This window comes from Crocodylus siamensis, chromosome 8 (assembly GCF_052110815.1).
Source record: "Crocodylus siamensis isolate JL-2025a chromosome 8, ASM5211081v1, whole genome shotgun sequence".
NCBI classification, from domain to species: Eukaryota; Metazoa; Chordata; order Crocodylia; family Crocodylidae; genus Crocodylus; species Crocodylus siamensis.
In genome coordinates, this window is record NC_143402.1 from 75460209 (window position 1) to 75485673 (window position 25465).

The 25465-nt window shown below is 47.2% G+C and overlaps 3 protein-coding genes across 7 annotated transcripts in view; 2 read left to right on the forward strand and 1 right to left on the reverse strand.

Annotated features, from left to right (window-relative positions):
* AMZ2 (archaelysin family metallopeptidase 2) overlaps window positions 1–22601 on the forward strand; it is a 43573-nt gene extending 20972 nt beyond the window's left edge. Inside the window, exon 8 of one of the 2 annotated variants that reach the window (XM_090059742.1) lies at window positions 22466–22601. Coding sequence is in view for 1 of the 2 variants with exons in the window: in XM_090059744.1 (XP_089915870.1) it covers window positions 9956–9970 (15 nt within the window). In the remaining variant the exon portion in view is untranslated. Of the gene's footprint in view, window positions 1–9955; window positions 9986–22465 lie in introns of those variants that run through there. The other variant, XM_090059744.1, reaches the window with a different exon arrangement.
* On the reverse strand, window positions 4039–12712 carry SLC16A6 (solute carrier family 16 member 6). 2 transcript variants are annotated; one of them, XM_090059736.1, is made up of 6 exons: window positions 12510–12712; window positions 10683–10937; window positions 10023–10166; window positions 7961–8089; window positions 5668–6495; window positions 4039–4939 (listed from the first exon to the last, which is right to left on the reverse strand). In XM_090059736.1, exons 2-6 carry the CDS (start codon window positions 10915–10917, stop codon window positions 4698–4700), a joined length of 1578 nt encoding a protein of 525 aa, XP_089915862.1. In that variant the 5' UTR covers window positions 10918–10937; window positions 12510–12712; the 3' UTR covers window positions 4039–4697. The 2 variants fall into 2 exon arrangements, with proteins under 2 accessions (XP_089915862.1, XP_089915863.1); XM_090059737.1 differs by lacking the exon at window positions 12510–12712 and adding an exon at window positions 11766–11902.
* A 510-nt stretch (window positions 22602–23111) lies between the features above and the next one.
* ARSG (arylsulfatase G) overlaps window positions 23112–25465 on the forward strand; it is a 60639-nt gene continuing 58285 nt past the window's right edge. For all 3 annotated transcript variants that reach the window (XM_090059733.1, XM_090059734.1, XM_090059735.1), the window contains exon 1: window positions 23112–23338. In XM_090059733.1, the coding sequence (XP_089915859.1) occupies window positions 23112–23338 (227 nt within the window). The remainder of the gene's footprint in view (window positions 23339–25465) is intronic.

Sequence of the window (25465 nt, forward strand, 5' to 3'; positions counted from 1 at the left end):
ATGCTCCCGGGCCCCAGAGCCTGAAAAAGGGACAGGCAGCCCCCACAGCCGAGAGCCAGGGACCCCGTCTGCGTGGAGCCCGGGACCATGGGCTCCGTCTGGGCGGCCATCTCTGAGGTGCCCAGTGGGGGAGCCGCAGAGCCCGAGGGGACCCTCGGGGTGCGACATGTGCCCATCCATGTCATGCCTCTGGTAGGCTGGCTACGGCTGGGGGGGGGGTCGCAGGCAGGGTCTCGTGCCCTCCCCTGCACAAACTCTGCACTAACTCGGGCGCCTGTTTGCGCAGCTCCCGTCGCGCGGCTCCCTGGGGGGCTGGGCCAAGTAGGGGCCTGGGCGGGGGCTGGACCCGCTCTGCACCAGGCAGCCGCCTCCTCCCAGGGAGCGAGGAGTTAACCCCTTCCCACCACGAGCTCGCTCACCTCCGGCTGTGCTGGGGGTCGGCAGGGGGCTCTGCGGGCTTCACCCGCGCGTCTCTCACCGCTCCGGAGCCTACCTGAGTAGTAGTACTACCTTCATCTGTATTTGGCAGACAGGAGCCTGATTGACTAGACAAGTTTGAGCGAGTTTACTTTATATCATCATAGTTAAAAGAAGTAATTGTTGAAGTGCCCCAACTTGAAGGGATGTACAGGCATACCTCAGAGATATTGCGGGTTCAGTTCCAGACCACCGCAATAAAGCAAGTCACATCAATTTTTTGGTTTCCCAGTGCATATAAAAGTTATGTTATGTCTAAAAAAAAAACAATGTATATACCTTAATTAAAAAATACTTTATTGCTAAAAAATGCTAACCATCATCTGAGCCTTCAGCGAGTCGTAATCTTTTTGCTGGTGGAGGGTCTTGCCTCGATGTTGATGGCTGCTGACTGATCAGGGTGGTGGTTGCTGAAGGTTGGGGTGGCTATGGCAATTTCTTAAAATAAGACAATGACGTTTGCCGCATTGATTGACTCTTCCTTTCACGAAAGATTTCTCTGTAGCATGCGATGCTGTTTGATAGCATTTTACCCACAGTAGAACTTCTTTCAAAATTGGAGTTTGAAATATTGCAAGAATTACCAAAATGTGACACAGAGACACGAAGCGAGCAAATGCTGTTGGAAAGATGGTGCCGATAGACTTGCTCGATGCAGGGTTGCCACAAACCTTCAATTTGTAAAAAAACGCAGCATCTGCGAAGCGCAATAAAACGAGGTATGCCTGTATTGGTGTTGGGGGCAGTGCCTCACAGGAGAAGACACCAGCTGTTGGTAACCACTTCTGTTCCAGGACTGTAAAGAAACCAAGTCACACCCTAACTTACAGATAGCTGCCCAGAAGAAGAGCAATGATACTTTGAATAAAGTGACAGCAACATTCCCTGATAGCCTCTATAATGGTAACAAGCTATTGCCTGGAGAGCAAAATGGAAGACTTGACTTCAGTTAATAGAACAAGAACGAAGAAGAGTAAGGATGGCTCAATGGATATTGCCCTGAGCAACTAAGAGTAAAATGGTTGTGAATGTACCGAGCAGCAGCTTTGGTATCTAAAATGATGGTCTATAAACTCTCTACAGTGGTGCCTAAAAACATGTTGCTAGTACAGTTATCTGTCAGAATGAGGATTGATTTATGCCAAGATCTATGCTGGTAAGAGTTTCCTCAGACTAACACTGCCCATAAGTGAACATTAGTAATCTGCCAGCATACACGTAGTTACTGTAAGAGAATTCATGGTTGCTCATTCCAGGAATGGCAACGTGCTGCTTGAATGTGGGAAAGCAGCGTGCAAGAAGAATCAATCACTGAAGGCCCTTCTGACAATCGAGGCTTTCAGTCATAACGAAGGGTGTATTGTGGTTTTGGGTTTTTTCCAACTAGGTGCCACACTGGTTTGGGGGGGGGAAAGAGATCACACAAGAGAGCTGAAGTTTTTTTATGAAAAAAAATTTATTGCAAAACTCAGTGTTTTGTAACACTTCCAGGAGTTCACTAAATATATTACAGAACAAACTAGCAAATCCTGTTTTGAACACATTAAAGCCTGCTTCTGGGTCTCTTGTGCGTGCACACTCTCTCATACGCTCGCCTGCTCTTGTTATTACTGTATGTACAGAAACTGGAACCTCCCTGTGCAGTCAGCTGCACACATTTAATCTGTATTGGAAATCCTTGTAAAAAGAGACAGTAGAACCTCGGTAATCTGCAGAACAGGTAACGTACACACACTCATACAAAGAACCTGCAGCCTCATCCACTTCTAAGCAAAGTGCTGTAGTGAGGTCTCTTATTATTAAGACTTCATTAATTTTACAGTTATTCTACATAACACTTACCAGCATGCTTGAAGTATCATAATTTAAAATTAGCTACACTTAAAAAAAATAAATAAGTACATGTTTGTTGCTGTATTTGTTCTTTAGTTATTCACAAAAAAAATCTACAATGGGTCTTCCAGTCATTGGTGCAACTTAGCGAGGTTCTGCTGTGTATGATAAAGTGCTGAAGGCATATAAAGGACACAGAGCTGCAGCATGATCATGATAGTTTTCAGGCAGTGACAAGGAATTGCAATAGCCACTTGTTGCAGGAGTGCCTGTTTCTTTTTGGACATCTAAGACAATTTAAAAAAACCCAAAAGCACCTTCCCAAAAAGAGAATTTACAGATTGTCCCACATTTCTATGGCTGGTAAAATACAGACATGGTAACATAGCGGTTAATGGACAATGGCACTTTCATTTAAACACAGAAATATTTTTCAAGATGTGTGTACTCACAACCAAAACAGACTTTTTTTTTTTGTCCCCCTGAGTTGCTTAGTGGCATAGAGATGCATAACGGTGGGGCAAGGAAGCTTGTGTCACCATGGGCGCATCTACACATCACTGTACAGCAATGTTGCTTCATACTAAAGCATGGTGTGGTATGGGTGGCACATGCTTAGATTTTCCTGCTATGTCACCATAGGGGTACACTATATCCGGGAAGCGTGCCGCTACAGTGACATAGCTGGCAATCACGTGGTTGTTATGGTGGTGTAGTGCAGCATATGGCGACATGGCGCATCGCTACGTTGTCATAGGGTGACCTGTTGATGTGCCCCTTGAGTAGGAATCAACTAAAAATAAAGTGAATGAACAGGCAATATGCCGTCTTTTACAATTCCCTTCTTTAATCAGGCTAAATTGGGAAATGCACAAAGGGCCTAACTTTGTGCTTGCAAAACTAAATAGTAAAATACTCCATGAGTTCAGTAGGAATAAGAGACTAACAATTGTCTTTGCATTTAAGACCAGTTATTCGATGCCTATGGTAGCTTAAGAAAACATCCATCATATTGTAAAGGATGTAAGCTGTTATTTGCAACCTATGAGGACAAGTGCCTTTGCTGCCTCATGTTAGCTGCAGCAATTTTTATTCGTGTGAATTCAGTAGTGCTGCAGTGATTTGTGCACAGCAGTAATTGAAAAAGTTGCAAATAGGTTTAGATACTAAACACACAGGACCAGATCCTCAGCTATTGTAATTCTACCTAGGTCAGAGCTGTCAGTTTACAGTACCTGAGGACATGAAACCCACAACCTACTGAAAGATGCACTGAATATGCAAGTTGCTATCTAGCAGTTTGTTCTCTCTTTTTTCCCCTCAGAGCATGGGTTGTGTAAGACTTAACTACTAAAAACGGAGAGCAGTCACTACAACCTAGGCTTAAAACAAAAAAAAGACAGAAAGAAATTAAGTTTGTAATAGGCATTAAAAGAATTGGTGCCGAGAGGTAAAATGGCTTTTTTGCCAAGCCACAGGATTATTTTTCCTCTCAGATACAAAATTATTTGACAGCTTTTAACAACCTCCAAATAATTTAAAATAAATACTAGTTTAAATTAAAAGACAATATATCTGATCTAACAGGAAACATTTTCAAGGATGCTTGTATGGACAAAAAATCCCCCCAACTCTCTGCAGCAATAACTGGCCATTTAAAAAAAAAAAAAAAAAAGTGATAACCTCCAACTTCCCAGCATTGATGGAGTTCAAGTTAATTAAAAAAAAAAAAAAAAAAAAAAAAAAAGCCCCAGAACCCCACCATTAACAATGTCATAAATCAGCTATTCAGTCTATCCCCTTTCCCAGCCCTTGAACCATCCAAAAAAAGCAATCTAAAAACTAGAATCCATATTCTTTAGGTAGAAAAGCCCAAAAGTTCAAGTTACGTGTGTTTAGTTACTGTCTCTACTTCACCATATCTACTTTGATTGAACTGGGATTGCCATTCAAGTGCTTGCAGGCTAACAAAGACTGTGAGCTAGTTAATATAGTTGTATGAGCCATTTTTGACTTTCATAAGGACCTTTATAAAAGTCTTTTACTTGATCAATAGAACCTTTAGGTACTATTAAGAAAGCAGGAATGTGACTTATCTTCATGCTGGACAGAAATATTCTTCCATGGCTTGCAGCACATGGCCATATTTCAAATGGAATCTGCCATTGCTAGATATTAAAAATATATCAAAAGCAATCTTTTTTTAAAAAGGGGGGGGGGTATAAAGAAAGTGTTGGTAGCAACTGTTCACACTTAAAACTTTGCATTCCCTTTAGAGTGGAATTTAAAATATGGAGTGGAGCTGACTCCATTTCCCTTCCCAGTCTTGCACAGCATCTAGGAGGTTAAGGAGAACAGTTTTTTTTTTTTTTTTTTTTTTTTTTTTTTTAGGCCATGCTTTCAGAGCCTTTTCCTGAATCATCTACTTTCCCAATATCTGTTTCAATAAAGTCATCTGGTAAATTTACTGGAGCTTCTGACATGTTTTCCTCCAAGTTCAGCTTCTGATTTTGACACAGTCCTGTTTTGCATGGTCTGACAAAGGCCAGGAACACACTACCGAGGATCATGCCAGCAGCGCAGGAATAGAAAGCTGACCTGTAGTTCTGCGTTGCGTCCACTAGTACACCTAGGAAGGGAACATTTTACATGAATTAAACGCAAGTGCAAGAGGCATCTCTTTTCCTGTTCCTCTCCTCTGTTAACCCCTTTCTCTCCCTCCATCTCCCTCTTCAAAATGTTTCAGTGCAGGTACCTCTGTATCAGTGTTTTTACATGACAAACTCCAATTTGCAATGCTTTTAGTCAGGAAAAGAAGTTAAACATAACTTGGAGGGGACTAGACAGCATCTCCCCACAGAGGGTTTACTTGTCTTCCTATTCTTTCCTTCGGTTACTACTTAGTTGTTTTTTCCCTTTAAAACCACATCAGGTATCAGTGTATTACACGTTTAACTGACATCTGCCAGTATAAGACTTGCTTATTTTGCAAGATGTATAGTGCTGGTAGGCACAAGCAAGTCATTTCGCTGAAGCCTGAAAGGATACCAATTTTAGGTATTTAACTGGAGCAGGGTAGCACTGCAGTATTTTTGCTTTCCTCTGAGGCTCCTATGTAGAAGCTGCTTCATTTCCAGGACACTGCAAGCTAGATCCCTGCATTGCAGCAGCTTTCCTTTCCAGCTTGGGAGGGCTGCTCAGGATGCCACTTAGCATCTACCCGCTCTGCAGGCTGACACAATAGTTCAGAGCCCTGACCACACTGAACTCACTACAGCACAGTTAATGAAGTAAAAAGGCATCAATAGTAACAACTGTTATTATAGCTACCAAAAGAAAAAAAAAAAAAAAAGTTACCTGCCAGGGGTGGTCCAGCCAACCCAGATAAGCTCTGAATAAACACATACACTGCTGCTGCAGAAGACATCTTCTCAATGCCAGCTACATCATCTTCGGCTAACAGAGGAATGTGTGTGCCTGCTACGGTCCCAAGCATGAACCCGAAAAAAATGCTACACGTCATCAGTCCCCAGAATTCATAGGCAAATGGGAACGCCAACAGAGCAATGGACAGCAGAATGACACAGATGAGTTCAATGTAAATCTTGCGGATAGGCTTTTTGTTGAGGATCCAGCCGGCACCGATTCTTCCGAAGACTTCAGCAATGGCCATGGCAGATAATATATAGGCTGAACGGTCTTTGTCAATGCCATGGCTGAGACTGAGAGGAATGATGTACAGCGAGGGGGCAAAGAAGCCCAGAGTGGCAAAGAGACCGAAGAGTGCGTAACAAATAAAGCTACAGTCTTTCATCACAGAAAAGTCCAGTAGCTGTAGTTTGGTTTTTGGTTCTTCAGGGGAGCCGCTAGCGTCGACAAGCATCTGGACCGTTTCCTTTGGTTCTTCACTTTTCAGCTCCGTTTTGGCATTTCCAGGCACGTTGCGTGGTGAGGTAGTTACTTCTACTCCTGAGTCGAAGGACTCTATTGAGGTGCATGTTTGCTCGTTTTCAAGCATGTACTTTGTTTCTGTTTGCTCTTCTATTGGCAATACTTTTGCTACTTCTTGCGCTTTGATTATAATAGGTCGCAGCAGCGATCCACAGATGACAATGTTCAACTGTAGCATACCAACAAATAGGAGACTATACCTCCAACCAATCTGCTCTTTCAAGGCAGTAATAGCTGGGGAACAAAAATCGGGAGGAGGGGAAACGCATTATATAAGCCTGCAATACTGACTGGGAATGTTAATATGTAAAAAGAAAAAATTCCAACTTAAAAGCTTCTGGGTCAGAGTCTACTCTAACTGGAGTCCATACGGTTCTAGGTATTGTGGTATCTCAGATTCTCCACCCAAACCTACAACGCCAACTCCCAAAAGAAGCACAAGACAAGTTTCCCCAAGTCTAAATCAGCCAATATTTGACTTCTGGATTCAAAGATTTATGCTAATACTATGTTGCCTAATACTTTACTATCTAGGGGCTGGCCAGCAGTGGTCAGCCTGCTGGTTCCCCCCCTGCCCTTCCTCTCTTCTTGGGCAAGGAGCTGCTTCAGCTTCCTACAGACAGATTTGCAAGGAATGAGTAGGTGTTTTTTTATAGCGAGCATATGTGTAAACTCAGTTTTCATTTCCTTTCCTACCTGACCCCACTTTGAAGCCAGCTAAGAGAGGAAATCTGGTTTCTTTAATCAGTGGTGTACTACTGCTGCCTGGATACAAACTTTTCCTTGCAAAAGAAAGGCTTCTTGAATTGAAAACTTGGTAGTCTGCATTAGTTGAAGGCAGACCACCAAATTAAAACGCTCTCTAAACAGCAAGGGAAAGCTTTCTTTTATTAGCTACTCTGAAGCGTGCTAGATCTGAAGGATTCGTCTGTACAATGTGGTTTCCCCAGGAACGAGGTCTTAGATTTCATTCAAGATGTACCCTCAAGCTGCAAGTCCACTAACCTTTCAGGGTGAATTCCTTTTACAGCCCATATTTAAACAGCTGCAGTTACTACCCCATCTTATTTTTAGACTACAAGATCTATTCGGGGAGCTACTGGGTTGGTTATCGGTGTAATTTGCCTTGCTACGTCAGCAGCAGCCCCACTTCTTCCATGAGACCGAATGACTCATTTCAGTAGCAGAAGGACAGAGGTCCTCTTACAGACTGACACATTAGGAGAAGCTTCCAGGGGAACCCCGCTCCTAGGGCAGGGGGAGGCACTGGAAGGCTAGGGCTGTGTTTGTTGATGTGTTTCCGGATGTTGCCATGGAGGTGGCTGACCCCTGATGAAAGGGAGATCTGTGCAGGAGATGAAGTAGACTACTTTGTCATTAAATTTCTACTAGCCCCACTCTGCTCCAGTTGAAGAGCACTCATTTCAGTGACTATTTTACTTCTGCAAGAAGTCAAACCAGTCTTGTCCTCCAAAGAAATAAGAATATGAATGGACTGCTAGGCAGAACATGGACAGTTTACCTGCTTGAGGCATTCTTTCAGAAAAGTAAGTCTTGACCATCTATTTTGCCTCAAAGACCCAGAGTACTGGGTTACTACCTGCTACACTACACAGCAAGTGTCACCTGAATTGGCTGAAAGGAAGATTATAGAACATAATGGCTACATGTATATTTAAAAATGTGAGAGTCAATGTACCTGGTGCAAAAGAGAAGACAGCAAAACATTCTCCTGTAGATGCCACTGCAGTGACCAGTGAACGTCTTTTTTCAAAATACTGTGACAAAATGGTGACAGTCGGGAGAAAGGAGAGGCAGTATCCCAAGCCTGTGAACAAATGCCAAAAATTGCCATGACAACAACTAAGAAGGAAAGGGACACTGACGTTAGAACACGTTAAAGCCAGTTTTCTTGGTGGTGAGATTGCAGTATCAGTTCTGCCAACTCAGCCATTCACCCTGGAAAAGAATCATGGAGGAAACCAGAATGTTAATTTTTTGTCCAGAAAGACAACCAACCCATTAGCTGCTGCTGCTTAACCCTACACAGTTGAGAATATGCAAGTACTTCACACTTCAAGCCAGACAATCAATTGACGTTCCCCCCAGTGTGAAGGCAAACCTTACTGCCTGTTTATCCTTTGAATGCCTGTGCCAGTTTGGCAACCATTGTTATTCCCCCTGTGCAAGTGGGAAACTGAGCTGTGGAGGGATCAGAGGACTTGGCCCTGAAGGCAGAGTGCCTTCATCTCCCATCTAAGTGACCAACTCATGAGTGGTCAGCATGTCTGTAGGAGTGTTTGGAAGCTTCCAAGATTATCTCTTAAATGACCTTTCTCTGGTCACGAAGGAAGCTTGACCGGGGGGGAGGATTGGCACATCCCTCCAGTGGCTTAACTACAAGGTATATACTTCCTTTTGGAAAGAAAGATTGTTCTGAGAGACCCTGGAGTCTTCACAGGAAGGCAAAGGGTTGAGGGGATTGCAATACCTCACAAAATGCAGATAAAGTGTGTACACCAGGGTGGGCAAAACATTGCCTATAGGCCAAATCTAGCCCATGGGGCCCTAAAAAGTTTATAAAGTTAATATTTATCTGCTCCTGGTTGCCTGTCAAAGATGACAGGAGACAGAGGCAATAGGACCCAGGGGGAGCCTCAGCAGGAGCCTGCACCCCCAGTCATTTCCTTGCCTCCACTGCCCCAGCACCATATGGCTCCTGGCTGCATCACTGGACCAGGGAGCACAGGGCCACACCGGTACGGTGTGTGTGTTTGTTCATAAGGCAAGTCCCACATGCACACCCCACCATACACATACACCCATACCCCTCCTTGTGTTGCCATACATGTAGGCCCCCATGCCCACCACCCTCCCCCACAAACCCCATACTCACCCACACCTATCCACCCCCCCTACAATATACAAGAGTAAGACTTCATGTTAAGCTATTATATACAATCACATCTATGCACACTACACAAAAAACACATTAAAGCAGGACAAAAATAATTTTCTGAAATCCAACAAATGTTTTAGATGGTTACATTTTAGAATATAATTTGATATTTGTCTGGTTTAAAGATGGCAAAACCCCTTGCTGAATAGAGTACTTCCAGGGGCAGGGGGAGGGACTTTTGGTGGCGAAGGTCAAGGGGCAGGACTTCCAGTCACAAGATGGCAACTAGGAGGCGTGGCACTGGTCAAGGGGCAGGGCTAGCCATGCAGTCCTCCACCAAGAATAACTGCCTGCCCTTGGTGTACATCCTTCCCCCGGGTATGCAAGTTGGATAAAAAGAGGAGCGTGTGCACGTCTGAGGGACACAAATGAAGCAGCCTGTTTCCCACAAGATTTTACAATACAGAATCACCATCCTCCTCCCCCTCAAGGAAAAATACACCAAAAACTAAAATACCCAAGGCATCGATGGTGTGCAATTAAACACAGGACTCAGGCAGAAGTGGAGGGGGAGGATGAGAAGAAATCAGTTTTGAAGCACCAGCCTAGTTAAGAAGACTTTGGGAAAGAAGTGGATTTTTAGGGAGAAGCAAGAAAACGGTTTGATCAGCAAGGGGTAGGAGACTTCCCAATGCAAGGCGGCAAGCTTGAAGGGGGGGGGGGATGGGACAATGGCAAAGAAGCTGTACACAGAGTAAAAGGGAAGGGGCCTCTCTCTCTCTTTTTTTTTTTCAGGATAAGGAAAAATGACTTCTATTAAAATTGCATTTGCTGGAAGCTTTGGCCAGTGGAGATAACTTACCAGAGATTACGCCAATGGTGATATACATTTCAACCACCGAGTGTGCAAAGGAAGCTGTGATCATTCCGGCACTGACCAGTATCCCTCCAGTCATCACCACCAGACGGTGACCAAAGCGATTGCTTAGTATTGTTGACAAGGGAGCTGCATTGGCGGAGGGGCAGAGAGAGAAAGAGAGAGCGTACTGTATTAGACCAGGACTACAAATCTTGGCAAAATCATCCCCAAGTTGAACGGGGCCAGGGTTCCCCTCAGCACTTCCCAGTCTTATATCCCCATCACTTTTTAAAAGGAAGGAAACAAGTCACATCTCCTACTAATGATGTGGGAAGTTAAGAGCAAGTCAGAGACTGAGAACTCCCCACTGGCCGTTCAGACCAAGGATGCGGCTTGGAGGTCTGGACATTGCAAAGGCTCCGCAAGGGAAATGGTGGGCACGGTTAGTGGTTTTACTGGTCTTCTCCTTGCTCTTGTGTGGTAAGCAGTTTGTCGGTCTTCAAAGGTTGTCAGATGGGAGCTGGGGTTTGGGAACCAGAGAGGAGGAATATGTGCGTACCCCAGTGGAAACCCTCAATAGCTACACGGGTGCATCCGGGACAAGAAGAGAAACCCTGCATCTTTAGGAGCTCAGCTCGGACTAGCGACGTACTGTAGGCTTACCTGTAAAGGCTTGCACAAATACGCATATGGAGATTATCCAGGATATTCTACTGTTGGTTTCATCAAAACTTTCCATCAGGTCATTAAAGAAGACTCCAAATGATTTTATGATGCCATACGTAAGCGCTTCCACGAAGAAGAAAGCAAAAGCAACAGTCCAACCCCATCCTCCGTCAGGCACTTCAGTATAAGTGTTTGGAGCGGTGCACGACATCTTTACAGCTTTGACAGTCATTCTGAATCTAGAATGGAGGGCTGGAAGGAGGAAAAAAAAAGCAAGGTATCTTTTTAAGTTAATCTTGCTTAAAAAATGTGTGGCCTAATAACTTTAACATTAGTAAATAGAAGCAAGAAGAGTCTTTTTTCCCCTGTTGCTGTGAGAGCACACATGGGGCACAGGCAGAAGTTTCTCTCTCTTTTTTTTTTTTTTTAAATGATGGGATACAGCTCATTTGTTTGAATTGCGCAAATCAGAAACAGACCACTCGGTGTCGGGATAAGCTGTTCTGATCAGCAAAACCAGCAATGAAAAGCATCCGAGTGAAATGCAGGAGGGATGCAATTGTTGAACAACCTGTGGCATAACCCAGAGGCTCGTGAAATGTCACGAACTTCAGAGCCGGGCCCCAGCCATCACATTTAGCAGACAGAAAACTAGATGCAGAGGGAAGATGCCCTTCTGGAAGTGTGGGGTGGAAAAGCCTTGCAACTGCTGAGCCCCAGACTGCCGGTCAGACCTACGAGGCTGGAGAATTGCATCCGCCTGCCACCCCCCTGACCTCTACTGATCTGCTTCAAGCCACAAAATGTTTTCTTGAGCATTCAGTTTCTGTTCAGATTACAGAAGGGAGACAAAATGCTACTCTGCAGCGGCCGGGCTCATCCCAGCGGCCTCTTCAGAGCAACTTTCTGCTCCTCCACCTCCCCACCCAGTCCCCTGGGTTAACGCGGATGCGGCCACACGCACACATTCTCCCTTGCTGCCCTCCAGTGACTCCCCACGGCGTGTAGTGCCGAAGCTTTCACCCTGCACACGGCTTTACCACCTATGCCCGATTCCTCCCCCCGGGAGTTACAACTCACCCACTGCTAATCCGGTTACTCTACACTGCTGGCGTCAGGGTAGCAAGTGCAAGGATTTCTCTGCAGCTGCTGGCTTCAGTCCTCATGCTGCCCCTTGTAGGGATGCCCGACCTTGGGGCCTTTGCACCCACTCCCCGCGGGCACCCGTCTGCACTAGGCTTCAGGCTCCGTTCGCTCTTCGTCTCAGCGTATGAAGGTTCGCACTTTTGACTCTCCTCCAAAAAGCCCCTCGCCCCTGGGAGCATCACTGGCCTTCGGACCCCAGGATGCAGGGCATCTCCTTTGCATACACAGCAGAAGCCTCCGCTTCCTCGCACCAAGCGGAAGCCACCAAAAATACCCCAACCAACCCCCCGAAATGTGAGAGGTTTTTTTTTTCCTCCCCCTCTTTGCTTTGCTCTTCTTGTCCCCCAAACCTTTCCCTTCCTCCATTTTGTACTCCGGTCCCTTCAGCCTCCATTAAGTTCACCCAGGGGCTTGTGACTGCTACCTGCCCGAGGTGCAGCCGGAGGCGGGTTGGGGTGAGCGCTGTCCGCGAAGGGCGCAGCCCAGCATCTCCGCCGGGGGAGGACGCGGGGCTGCCTGCCCGCACGGACACGCTGCACACTCCAGCTCGCCTCCAAGGGGGCTGCGGCTGCCCTGTCTGCAGGATTTAGCCTTTTCTTAATTTTTTTTTTTTTGTTGGTGGGGGGTGTTTTTTAACTTGAGAGCCCCAGCTCTGCTCCGGGAGCGGCTTGCACTTACCGGGGCGGGCGCAGGCGCGCGGCAGCCGGCAGCGGGGCCGCCCCGAGCCCCCCGGTCCCGGTGCAGCTGCCGGTCCCTGCTCCGCGGCGGCGGCGCTGCTGTAGCCGGCGGCTGCGGCTCGCTCAGCCCCTTATGTACCGGCTCCAGCCGGTCTCCGCCGGCGCGCGCCGCAGCGCCATGTGCGCGGGGGCCGCCGCGCCCCGCCCCGCCCCGCCCCGCCCGCACGTGTGCACGCCCCGCCCCCTCGCCCCGCCCCAGCGCGCCGAGGTCTCCACAGGCCTTCGCCCCGCCCCCTCGCCCCGCCCCGCAGGCCTTCGCCCCGCCCCAGCGCGCCGAGGTCTCCACAGGCCTTCGCCCCGCCCCCTCGCCCCGCCCCGCAGGCCTTCGCCCCGCCCCAGCGCGCCGAGGTCTCCACAGGCCTTCGCCCCGCCCCCTCGCCCCGCCCCGCCTCAGCGCGCCGAGGTCTCCGCAGGCCTTGCCGGGTGCGTGCGGCCCTGCCGGACGCGTGCGCGGTCCGCAGTTGCCGTGCTGATGAAAAAGCCCGGAAGAGTCGCCTTAATTGGAACGAGAGGAAAACGCGTCTACAGCCCTGTTTTCTTTGCCCTCTGGTGCTTGGGCGCTGCGCACGCTTGCACCTGGTTCAGCCCGCGCCTGCAACCTGCTCTGGTCTGGAGGCGGGGACACTTGCCCCGCTGATAAAAAACCCAAACACAGAAATAGACCATTTCAGGCTCAACATTAGGAAGAACTTCTGCGGTCAGGGTGTCCAGACTGTGCAGTGAGCTCCCTCCAGAGGCGGTGCAATCGCCTACCCTGGAAATCTTCAGGAGGAGACTGCACGGTCCCCTCACTGGGGTCGCCTGACCCCGCTTGCCTTCCTGCCTGGCGCAGGGGGCTGGACCGGATGGGCCTGCAAGGTCCCTTCAGTCCCTAAATGTATGAATACCTGCAAAAGTTAGGATGCGGCCTTCTTAAATTTGGTTCTCCCCCCACGCCACACCATCCAGGTTGCCTCCTCTAGGCCCTTACCGGGACAGGGGGAGTTAACAGTGCAGTTACAAGTCTGTATTTCACAAAGAAACTGCCTGAGCTTACTTGGACAGGTGTGGGCACCTCTAATGAAACTCCTGTAAACTTCCAGCTGACAGGTGAGGCGAGACATGGCCAGGCAGAGCTATTCGTTTCACTTGACGTCTCGGGGCGTATTCCCGATTTCACTGGACGACTCGGCGGTCGCCTGCCGCAGTTTGTCTCCTGGCTCTCCGAGGATGCACGCTCCCACTTCAGAGTTTGAAACCAGCCTTCTCCCCTCTTCAGGGCCTACTGTCCTCAATCTGTTTCCCCAAGAAAAGCTCTCCTACCCCCTTGTCCCTTTCCCTAAGGGTCCGGGGCCACAGGCCAAGCAAGCTCCCTCTTCTAGGACCAGTTGTTTTCTCCCCTGACTTCCCCAGCCCAGGACTCCCTCACCCCACACTGCTGCCTCTGCTCCTCTGGGCTCAGGAGCCTGCGATGGTCAGTCCTCTTGTTTCAAGGCAAGGACACCAGGTCACTTCTTTTCAGCCCAGTTGCTTTTATCCCTTCTCCAAACGAGTCTAATCACCCCAAATATCTACCTGAGCCAGATGGAAGAGAAGGGAGCTTTATCTTTTTCTCTCTACAAGGCTCCCGGAGCAGTGGTCTTCATCTCTTCTTTGTCTGAGACAAACTTCTCCTGGGAATCCTCCTTTTTTTCTCCTAGCGACTGTCGTATTTCAAGCAATCTGCCTCCCTGGGCACGCGGCCTGGGATAAGCAGCCTGGCACACCATCTTCTCTGGCCTTAATGGGTCACATTGGCCCCTTCGCATAATCTTTGCCCCATCCTCTCCCTGAAATTGCCCTGCTCCCTGTTGGTTGCAATGCAAATGGTTATGAGGGCTCAGAAGAGATTTATGGCATAAATAGATCGTGGAGAAAGGGGACAGCACATGTCCTTTGTATGAAAGAAAAAAGGAAGAATATAAGGTTGAAACCTTTCCTTTGGGCATAAGAGTCCTGCGTGGTTGTGCCTTTCTTTTCCTTGCTTGCCCATTTCTCCTTCCCTCTTGTCCCTTGCACATCTGCCCCCCTCTTTCTGGCTCACCAGTTGCTTTTTCTGACAGTTCTCTTGCAGATAAGGCTTTTTAAATGTTGTGTGGTGCTGTGCATGTGAACTGGCCACGCTTCGTGGAGTAAAGAAACATCCCCAGGGATGGGAAATGGTATTTGTAGCTCCGGAGTGGACGAGGAAGAAGGTTGTTCTGCAGGAGCCTCAGGGGGAGCAGGCTCCTGCACCCGCTATATCGTGGGATGGAGTTGGAGGGAAAGGAGTTTTTATGGTAGACTGGAGCAGCTTCACTGACTCATCCCACCCTGCCCCATGCCTCAATGCTCTTGTCGGGAACCTTTGGTTGTAACCCTGCGGGGGGGGTGTCACTTCTTCCTAGTCACTGGTGTGGTGTTTCAGGTCGGTACTTCGTGCCCTACTTTGGTGCTTCAGACACATCAGATGTTAGGTCTGTTTTGCCCCACCCTTGAACAGCTGGCTGTCACAGATATGTCATTTAGGAAGGTGGAAAAAAACATATCCCTTCACTGATAAAGCTATGCTATGCTGGCAAGAGCCCCAGGGTAGAGGCATTTATATGGCTAAAAAAAAAAAAGCTCATCTGTTGGCACGGTTTATTTTGCATGGAGAAACAGTCAAAACAACACTGGCAGGAAAACTCGTGTGCTGGAATTAGCTGTCTCCCTACTGGGAGCCGTGTTGACTTGTAGTTCTGCCAGTCAAGGGCAGGCAAGGCCCAGACAGGGACAGGACGTAAATTAGCACCGACACAGATTTTTCCACCAGGCATCAACTGCCCTTTGCAATGGCTTCATCAAAGCACAGTATGAAATGGTGCAAGGTCAATTTGAAAATAAAAATGGCTAGTTATCAGCAGCTCCTGGCACTCCCAGAAGCTGGTGCAGACTAATATATGGCCCACCCTCCCTTTCTTGCATGCTTTGATCAGCAGTGAAATAATTAGCTGCGTTGAAAATTAAGTTATCATAACTCACCATCTCAATTACCACCTCATTGGGCTAGACAGCATGGTTTACGCTATTGTTTGCAGCTTTAGCATCAGCTCACGATAGAGGCTTTCCCTGCAGCCGGGGCGTCTAGAGAAGCTTTGCTTTGTTTATGATGGGAGTTTGAAGTTGGCGGGGGTACCCCGGACCCCTCTGGTTCCAGCCCTCTCTGGGGCTGCCGCTTCACGTGCTCTGCAGCCGTGGATGCTGCCCAGAGTTTCAGCAGTGGGGATGTGACATTGTTTAGGTTTTCAGGGCCAACATCAGGGGACTCGCTGAGTAAAACCCTCCATGTGCTAAGAAATGGGCACATTCTTCTCTGGCTGACGGAGAACGGAAAAACTTCAAAGGAGCGACCTTGCTGGTGCCTGGGTTCTGGCTGCTGGCTCCATTCTCAAGGCCAGCCTGGAAGTGTGAAGACATGAGCTCATAGCAGCCCAAAGACTCAGACTCCCCACAGTAAACGACTGCACGTGTCTTTGAGGTACAGTGCAAGGAAAAGATAAAGCACAACATTTACTGCTTTCCCCTCCCTCCATCCCTGTTCTGCCTGGATTTGCTTTACCGTGACCATTAATTAGTTACATCACAAAAAAGCCTCGATTGGTAAGGGGGAGAATATGAAGCTGTAGCAGCCAAGTGTTCATTTAGTGCAGCTGTTTTCAACCTCTTTGCCACAGTGGACCACGCTTGCAGCTCCCAATGTGTTATGTGGGCCGCACCCACGCAATTACCTGTATATCCATTTAAAAATGTTTTGTATCCATTATCTGACAGTAATGCAAGACAGATCAATATTCTGTAATACCTCTCATTTCTACATTGTCAAATGTCTTTACTTTTTTTTTTTTTTAACAGGATGCCACATGAGCCGTAGCAATGTGCTGATTGGGCCTCATGCAGCCCGTGGGTTGAGAACCACTGATTTACCAGCAAGGAGAACTACGCAGATGACTGCTTTATGAATAGTGTTGGCTTCTCCTAATAGAAGCTGTAGGATGCTGGACAGAGGTGTGCTCATAATTCCCACCTTAAGGCCCTCTGCCCTGTCACTGAATTGTGCAGTAGCACCCAAGCTCAGCAGCTGCTTAAAGCATACGCTCAGCTTGTTTGGATGGCAGCTGCCCAGTCACTTCCCTTGTGTGACAATACCCAGCTTTTGGATATTATGCAAACTTGCATAGGATGGTGTGCTGTTGTGTCAGCTGTACCACATTAAGCAAGTTCAGACAATATGAAGAGACCCCTGTCTCAGTTATGCTAGCTGTCACACCCAGAATTCAATGAAGTTGCAGTTGCAGATTGCAGTGACACCGAGCTAAATGGATACCAAATTTTAGGACCCTGTGGTAGCGTTTGCACAAGTAAGTATCATTCTTGCTAGTGTAGTAGCATCAGTGCAGTGTCACTAGCAGTACCGAGGGTACAGCCCAGCCCCTGATGTTTTAGTGAGCACATCTTTTGCTTGCAGGTGTCATTAGAGTGGCAAGTAATTTTAAGAAGAATGCAAAAGTAGGGGAAACCTGTATGGAAAAGCAGGGCTAGTTTGTTGACTCAAGCCAGCAGCAAGCCAGGTTGTTTTTTTTATCAGTTATCAGGAACCTAAAAAGCCAAGACTTCCTGAGGAAAGAGAGCCAAAGGATTGGAATGGATATTCTCAGGTGAAGCTGTAAGAGCAGGTGGCCAAACGGGGAGTCCAGGCTAAGGTTTCAGGACAAAGGCAAGAGGGAGGATGCCAACCATAATCCATTGTTACTGTGTACTCCGAGAGTTGTCTTGGACCCATTTATGTGATGTATGTAAAGTCCACTGTTTTTGAGACTCCCTGAAACAGCATTTTCTGTGTGCTGAAAATACCCTATACGAGGGATGTGGCTTTAATTGGACATAGGCCCATGGGTCTGATCTGCCCGTTGTGTTTCTGGCAGCAGGCTCATTGAAATGCAAACTGTTTCCTTTCTACCCTGGCCTTGGTTGAAGGGAGCTAAGTTTCATTCCTCAGGAGACTGAAATATTTGAAGGAGTTTTGACAGGTGGCTTTCCCAGGTTGCAGTTGTACTGTTGCCACCGTAAGCTAAGCTCAACAAAGCTTTGTGAATGGATGACTCGTCCCTCTGATCCTGAAGAATTGTTTTTGCAGCTGAGGCCCCAGTCAGCAACGCCTGGCTTAGGTCCACTCATATTAAAGCATCTTAAGCACATGCAAATTGCTTTGACACATTTATCAAGGAGATGATATGATGTAGTTGCCTGCAAATGAAGGGAACTAGACTCAGTGACTAAAGAGGCTCCTTCCAGTTCTGTGTCTTAGGTTTCTCTGTGTGTGTCCCACCAAAGACAATGCAAAGTGCACAGCTTAAGTGCTTTGCTGAGTCTGGATCTAGAGGACTTGTTCAGGATGACTATCACAGACTGGGAAAGGAGAACTTGGCATAAGTGATCTGCTGTGTTGGCTTGGGGAGGTTTCTGGGGATCTTATTTTGTATTTTGGCTTTCGAGGGCTCTGAGAATCAACATATTTTGTCAGACCCCACCACACAATCATAGGCCTCAAATGACTTCCCCTTTTTCAAATTTAAGGGAAGACAATGTCCTTTGAAGATGGTGTGGATTGTTTCTGTTAGCCATGTGCTACCCACTTGCCTCTGCAAAATGAATAGAAACGCTGCCAAACATCCAGGCTGACTCTCTGATATCCAGTCGATTGGTTAGTTTGGCATGGCAGAAGTATGGCAGCATGTTATAATGGTACGTCACTGGCGCCAGATCAGACTTGCTAGGCAAATACATGAGTCCTTTATTAGCAGACAGTATCTAAGCAGCAGGGTTTATTTTTCATATTTACATTAAAAGAATAATATCTTGCTTGGGCAGTGCAAGGGGAGAGTGCAGCCACCTGTTTTGCACCCTTGGAGCACAAAAGGGGAACATTTTTGCTGGTTATTGCTCTGAACCGTGGCTTAAGCTCCATTTCCTGACACTAAATGCCACTTTGCTTGCAAACTGCTGCGCTCTTTGTGTGAGAAGACCGGAGCTGTCTGCCCCAGAGGCTCTGTGCACAGAGATCTGCAAAGCAGGAGGACAGTAAGGATCCCAATCCCACAAGTCACTTTGGGTAGGTAGACACTGGAGCCCCATTGCCCCCCTGAGGGCAGACCTGTGTGCTCACTGAAGTGAATATGACCTGTGTGGGCAACTGGGGTCCTTTTGCAAAGAGTGAGCATCAGGATTGGGACCCGGATGGAAAAATACCATCCAAACTACCCAGTGCACCAGGTAAGAGCTTGTGCCACGAGAGATGGTATAGCCATATTGAACTGATACTCGGTAGACCCAATGGCATACAGAAGGCTGGGAAGCAGGAGTTGTTCAGAAACCAGTAAAGGTGTCTGATGGTAGAAATATGCGGTGCTGCTTTGAGGAGTGGGAGAGCGTTGCCTGGCTGCAGCAGTTTAGAGTGGGTAGAGATGAGTTGCTGTGGTTGACTCAGGGGCCCTGCTGATCTTTGCCTGCTTCGCTGCCCTCAGTATATATACGATTCTCTCTCTCTGATCCTTACTCCGAGTCCCCTGTGCATGCCTTTGACACCTCCTTGCCTTGCTTTTTCTTCAAGGTGCTCCTCTGTGAGTCTTCCTGGTCCTTTTCCCTTCCAGAGCCATCCCCTAAGATACTTCTCTGCATACCCCAGATTGCAGCCTTGGAAATGCTGGGATCTCAGGGCCTTGTTACGCCTAACACTGTGAGCTGCACAGAAGTTGATCGGCTTAGTGCTTTGGAGCGGTCACACCTTCAATGTGAGCAGCACATCTGGGGGGAGTGAATGGGACAGGAGCTGGGTTGTGCAGATCAAGAGAGAATCCTGCCGTGGAGTGGCGTAATTTGGAGCTGCAGAATGAGCGCTTTAAGCCACGTGAAGGTGTTAATGTGTGCATGGTCCAGGCATTACAAGCTCCAGGAGCCACGCAAAATTACTCTGACAAGGCCCTGCATTTCTTTCTTCTGAAAAACCTCGCACTGAGGGTGAAAACCAAAATGTGAACACAATTTTCTTTTTCCTGGCATGTTTGGATTTCAGGTCGAGCTTTCCCTAAGTTAAACTTGTTGTTTCAGGCCTGTTCTGATACCATCAGTGTGGTCTTTCCCTACTGATGAGTGGGGAGGCTGTTTGCAATGAAGAAATGGATCTGTTCATCACTTTGAAGAGTTGTTTGGACAGAAGAGAAACTTTGAGGGTGATGTTGTTTCCCATGCATTTACAGAGTCCTCCGTGTGCTTCCCAAATATCTGTAATTGAATGGAGCAATTTTGGAAGGGTCTGTACTAGAGACCAGGGCCTCCCACCCACAGATCAGGTGTGTCACGGGCAGCATAGATGCTAATTTCCCTCAGCATTATCCTGCCAATATGCTACCACTGGTAACACCTTCAGGAAGGACCACAGGTGCTAGGGGAGCTGAGTCTCTTTGCCTACGTGATCTTTAGCCCTTCAGATGAGTTAAGAGGCAGAAATCTGGTCTCTTACACTGATGGCAGCCCAAGGCCGCTCTACCCAAGTGAGTGAATTTACCCTGCGTTTACACCAGTGCAAATGAGGTCAGGATCTGGAGGAGGGCATCAGTTGTTCTTTGCCTGGTGGACTCCAGCCTGTCATTAGTGACTGGGGGGGGAATCGCCAGCTCACTCCTTGTGGACCCAAAGCAGCCCCCAGGGGGCGCGTCTACACAGGACACTAACGTCGCAGCGGACTAATTCTACTGCACATTAGTGTGACTGGCCAAAACCGTGCTAATGCGCAGAATTAATCTACTGTGCATTAGCGTCACCTAAAAACCATTAATTTGCAGTAATGCGCCGGTACTAAACTTAATGTGCCATCATTACAGTGCATTAATGAACATGTAATGCCCAGGCCCTAGTCATTTTAAACTATTACTGCTACTGTTACACCTCTAAAGGAGTTCAGCCTCACAGGGCAGCCTCTTCCCAATGGGAATAATGTTAGGAAATAGATTGGATGGGAATGTTTTTTTTATCTAGCTGATTTGAGCTCTTTTGAGGTGTAATACATGAGGCAGGCAGTAGTTGTGGTTATAGTGGTTTGGACATGAGCATGGAAGTCAGGATTACTGCCTTCTCCTCCCGTCTTGGCCACTGACTTGCTCTCGAGTCACAGAGAGATCTTTAACCTCCCCCTGTTCCAGCTCTGCCGTCTGTGAGTCCTTTCTCTACCTCCCATGCTCAGTTAATTAATGTCTGTGATAAGTTTTGAAATCCTCAGGCAAAAGCTTTTAAATAATGGCTCCAGGTTGTTAATTATTAAGTGTTATGTATTTTTTATGAATTATTATTGTGCTAGGTTAGAAGCCTTAAAAGGAGCTGCAGCTCTGAAACCCTAAGGCTTTTTAATTTAATATGGATTTGAATGGGAGATTATGAATTATGGCCCATAACAGCTGCCAAGTGCTTGGCCTACAGATGGTGCTCGTTGTGTTTTCTCTTCTTTCTCCCCGCACCTCACTGTCTCCTTTGTTTTTGATTATTCCTTTATTTATTCATCTTCTCAGTTTATCTGGGTCACTCCGAATGCTCCTGCTCTCCTCAATTGGGTTGACTGACCTGCAAGCTTTGTATCATCAGCTGCACATTCTTTTCTCAAGGTCATTGATACACAACTGGAAACATCTGTCACAATACTGGTCCTAGCTGGACTCAGCTAGCCTGCGCCATCCGCTCCAAGCTGCTCGTACTCACAATAGTTAGCCTGTTCAATATTCAAGGCAGGTCTTTGCCCACTCATGTGCCGTACCCTCTGATATGATTCTCGTTGTCCTTGTAGATTAGGCTTCTGCTGATGGGCATTGTATACATAGGCCAAAGCCCTGTAAATTGTATCCGCTTCCTTCCATACTCATCAATGTTGGTTCTTCCTGTCTCACAACATTCAAGCTATTATTCAAGCTTCTTTTTTGTGTGTGTGAATCTTGGCTTGTTAATCTTAGTTAATTCTTAACTTTCTAGTAAACAGATTATTCTTTTGAATGCCTCTCAGATCAGCTCATGCTATCAGACCTGTGGGAATGTATTCTCTTAGTTCTTCCTTAGTTGCTTTCTTAGCCACATGGTTATAGGAATCCTGTCCTCAGATACAGCTAGGCAAGTGCATTTGACTCCAACGAGACTATTAGCAAAATCGCTTTGCCCTAGCCTGACCAGCTCAGTTTTCCCTGATCATTGATGTGCTTAGAGATGGTTTCTGTGGTCCAGTTTCTGATTCCCTTATTCCTGTGAAATAGAAGTGGACTTCATGGGTAGTTCCTCTGATTTTTCACAAGACTGTTCATGTTGTAAAATGTTGTTTTGCCTGCGTAAATGTGTCACCGTGGGGCCTACACTGAGGAATGGGTCAATGAGAATAAAGTTAAACTTACAAACTTAATTTCAGTAATGTAGCTTAATGTTTGTAAGCAAGTTGACACATAAATCCTGTATTCTTGTGTGCTGTCCTCAGTGGAGATCAGTAGCATCTCATGGTCTAGTGTTGATAAGTCAGAGCTAAAGATCACATTGCAAACTAGGCAAAATTACCTTTCTAGTGTCATTGAGGTTGACCTTCAGTTTTAAGTGCAAAGAAGGACGTCCTATTTGGCTGTATATATAGTCAGAATTCCTTTGTTTGATATGTGGCGGTTAGGGAAAATAAGCATGGCTTTTGTTTCCATTTGTTGAGTTAGAGTAACTTTCAATTTGATGAGTTCTGTATGCAAAGCAAAGGAAACATGCATAGAAAAACAGTTCCTATGTTCACCAGGGTAGGGGCTAAGTAAGCTCCTTCAGGTTTTAATTGTCTCTTGTTTTTTCTTGCAGAGGACAATGTGCTGTAATATGAAGGTTTTCACTTGTGTGGAATTCAAGGAGCTGCCCAATATTTGCTGACTCGACTACAACCTGTATTTCTTCTTTAAAGACATGGACAACATTTGGGAAGCCAAGGAGAAATTTCCTTTATGAACATATGAACTTTTCAATTCCAGGCGTCCCAGGATTGGGTCCTATGTAGTTTCTAAAGTGTGGATTCGATTCTGACAGTCCATAGCCAGGTTAAAGAAGCTGTAGAAACACTTGGGAAAATCAAGTAACCTTCTCATTAAGACAATGTTATCCTGTTAACTGCAAATGTGCAAAGAACAGCAATCACTAGGCAGCAGTGTTTGGGAGACTGCTGTTTCATCCTTCAGCTGGGTGGAGGTGAAGAATGCCATCTGTTTGCAACTGGAAAAGAAAGGACAGATTATGGCACAGCTGGTCGCCCAACGATCCCAAATGAATGCTGGCTGATGTGTTATAAATCTTGAGCACCATCTGAAGAGGCAAAACGTATTTTTTTGCAGAATAGCAGAGTTGTCATGAGTGGTGCTAAATATGTGAATCACAATAGAGGGAGTTTTTAACAAGCATTGAGCAGGAACACTAATTCATATGCAAGTATTTTAAGAGGCATTTTCCTTGAAGCATGATGGACACTCTGTTCCTCAAAGCGCTGCTGCTTTTGGCTGGCTGCTTGACTGGGCTTGTCTATCACCTCTCCAATCCTTTTCTGGGAGAAAAGAGAACAGGTTATGAAAAGCCGAATTTTGTAATCATTTTGGCAGATGATATTGGATGGGGGGACCTTGGAGCCAACTGGGCTGAAACAGAGGATACTCCTCACTTGGATAATCTGGCTTCTGAAGGAATGAGGTAAGCCTTCAACCTACCTGTCTGCTTTGATGCTTCCATTTACATGGCAGATACCCAAGAGTGAAACAAAACAGAGGTTTGCACTGAGACTTCGTTACGATAACTAGCCCCATTGTACCTGGTCTGAGATCCACGCTAGAGCCGTGCTCTGGACTCTCCGTGCGCAAATTGACCTTGATGCAGAGGCCCCCGAAAGTCTTGTGCATCACTTATATCCCATGCGTATTCCTAGAAATGTAGCTTCTCTTTCTGAAAGACTTTTGGAGGGGCGTCTAAGGGACGAGCGGGCAACAGGTGGAAGGAGATGGGGAGAGAGGGGGACAGTCTGGGGGGTGGGAGAGGTTCGTAGGAAGGTGTGAGAGGAGGAAGGCAATGGAGGTGGAGAAATGGGCAAAGAGGCTAGAAGGAAAGGGAGAATGTGGAGGCTAGAAACACCGCTGGGTGGCTCAGAAACCCCTGCTACCCTTTTCTGCTGTCTACTGGCTCGTAGGGTCCATGTACACAGAGTCCAGCTCCTGACATCTCTGCACAGGGTCCTTTCAGGTGCTCTGAAGGTGGAGTATCACTCGGCAGGACCCCGACCCACACCCCCCCACTCCCCACCACACACACACAAAGCAAAGTGGGATGGCACAGCATGGGCAGGGGGCATCTGTTGACATCAGTTTTAAGCCATGAAGTGGGGCCCTAAAGTTTGTGAGAGAAATCAGGAGCTGCACCACTTCCTGGTGTGTTCCCATGCAGAGTGAGCACAAACCTTGCACAATCCCTGGATGAAAGATGGATTGATTTGTGCAGCCAGAATGCCACATCAGGCATTTCACTGACTTCCCAACAGGAACGGAGCAGGGAAGGCACTCGCTGCTACCGCTGATATGCAGTTAAAATATTTTCATTTTGCAGACGGATCGTTCTCTGGGAAACAGGTCGGGATTTAGGGCCCCATTGGAGCCTTCATGTGGCCGCTTCCCACTCAGGCATTGATGAGAATTGCTGTTTGCATCCCAAATGGTAACAGAACAGCAGCGTACAGCTTACTGGAGAGCACGGACCAGAAAATCCTCCATGGTTGCTGATCCCATTCCCTTGCGCCAGTGGGGCAGGTGGAACACCTGAGAAATAGGTTGCTTGTGACACTTTGTTTACCCAGGGCTCTTTAGAAAACCATTTTGCCATTGGGATGGGTGCGTTGCCTTGCGAGCCAGGAACCTGAACAAAACCTGGGTATCATGATTGACAACAAAATGAACACGAGCCACCAATGTGATGCCATAGCTGGGAGACCTAATCAGACACTGGCATGCATCTGCCGAGGCATCTCAAGCAAAACCAAAGATGCCATCCTCCCGCTGTACTCAGCCTTGGTGAGACTGCGTCCAGTTCTGGGCACCGCACTTCAGGAAGGATGTGGAGAAGCTCAAGAGAGTCCAAAGGAAGGCCATGATTAGAGGCCTAGAGATCAGGTCATACAAGGAGAGGCTGAAAGACTTGGGACTGTTCAGCCTGGAGAAGACTCAGGGGGGACTTGGTGGCAGTCTATAAGTATATTGGGGCCTACATCAGGGCTCGGGGGAGTGTCTATTCACCAGGGCCCCCCGGGGAAGGCAAGAAATAATGGGCACAAGCTGATTGAGGGTCACTTCAGGCTAGACATAAGAAAAAACTTCTTTACAAGTCACGTGCAGAGGGTTTGGAGCAGGCTCCCCAGAGGTGGTGCAGTCATCCACCCTGGCGATCTTCAAAAAAGTCTTGATGCCCATCTTGCTAGAGTCATCTGATCCCAGAGGTCTTTCCTGTCCAAGTGCAAAAGGGCTGGACCTGATGATCTGTAAGGTCCCTTCCAGTCCCTAACAACCATGAAACTATAAAACCTGAGGACTCCACAGCCAACTGGGCTGGAGACTGCATCACATATCAGAGCCTGCCTTCCCTGGCTGGTACCTTAGCTTTCCTAAAGGCAAGTCTCTGCTAAACCGTAAAGAATCTGTCTGTTATTATACAAGAGTCCCCTGAAGCCATTCCTTTTTCATCATGATTGAGCCGCATTACTTTTACTTTTTCCAGGGAATTTGAGAAGTTTAGCAAGTGATGCCAATGGGCTGGGACTGGCTTAAGAGCCAGAGACCT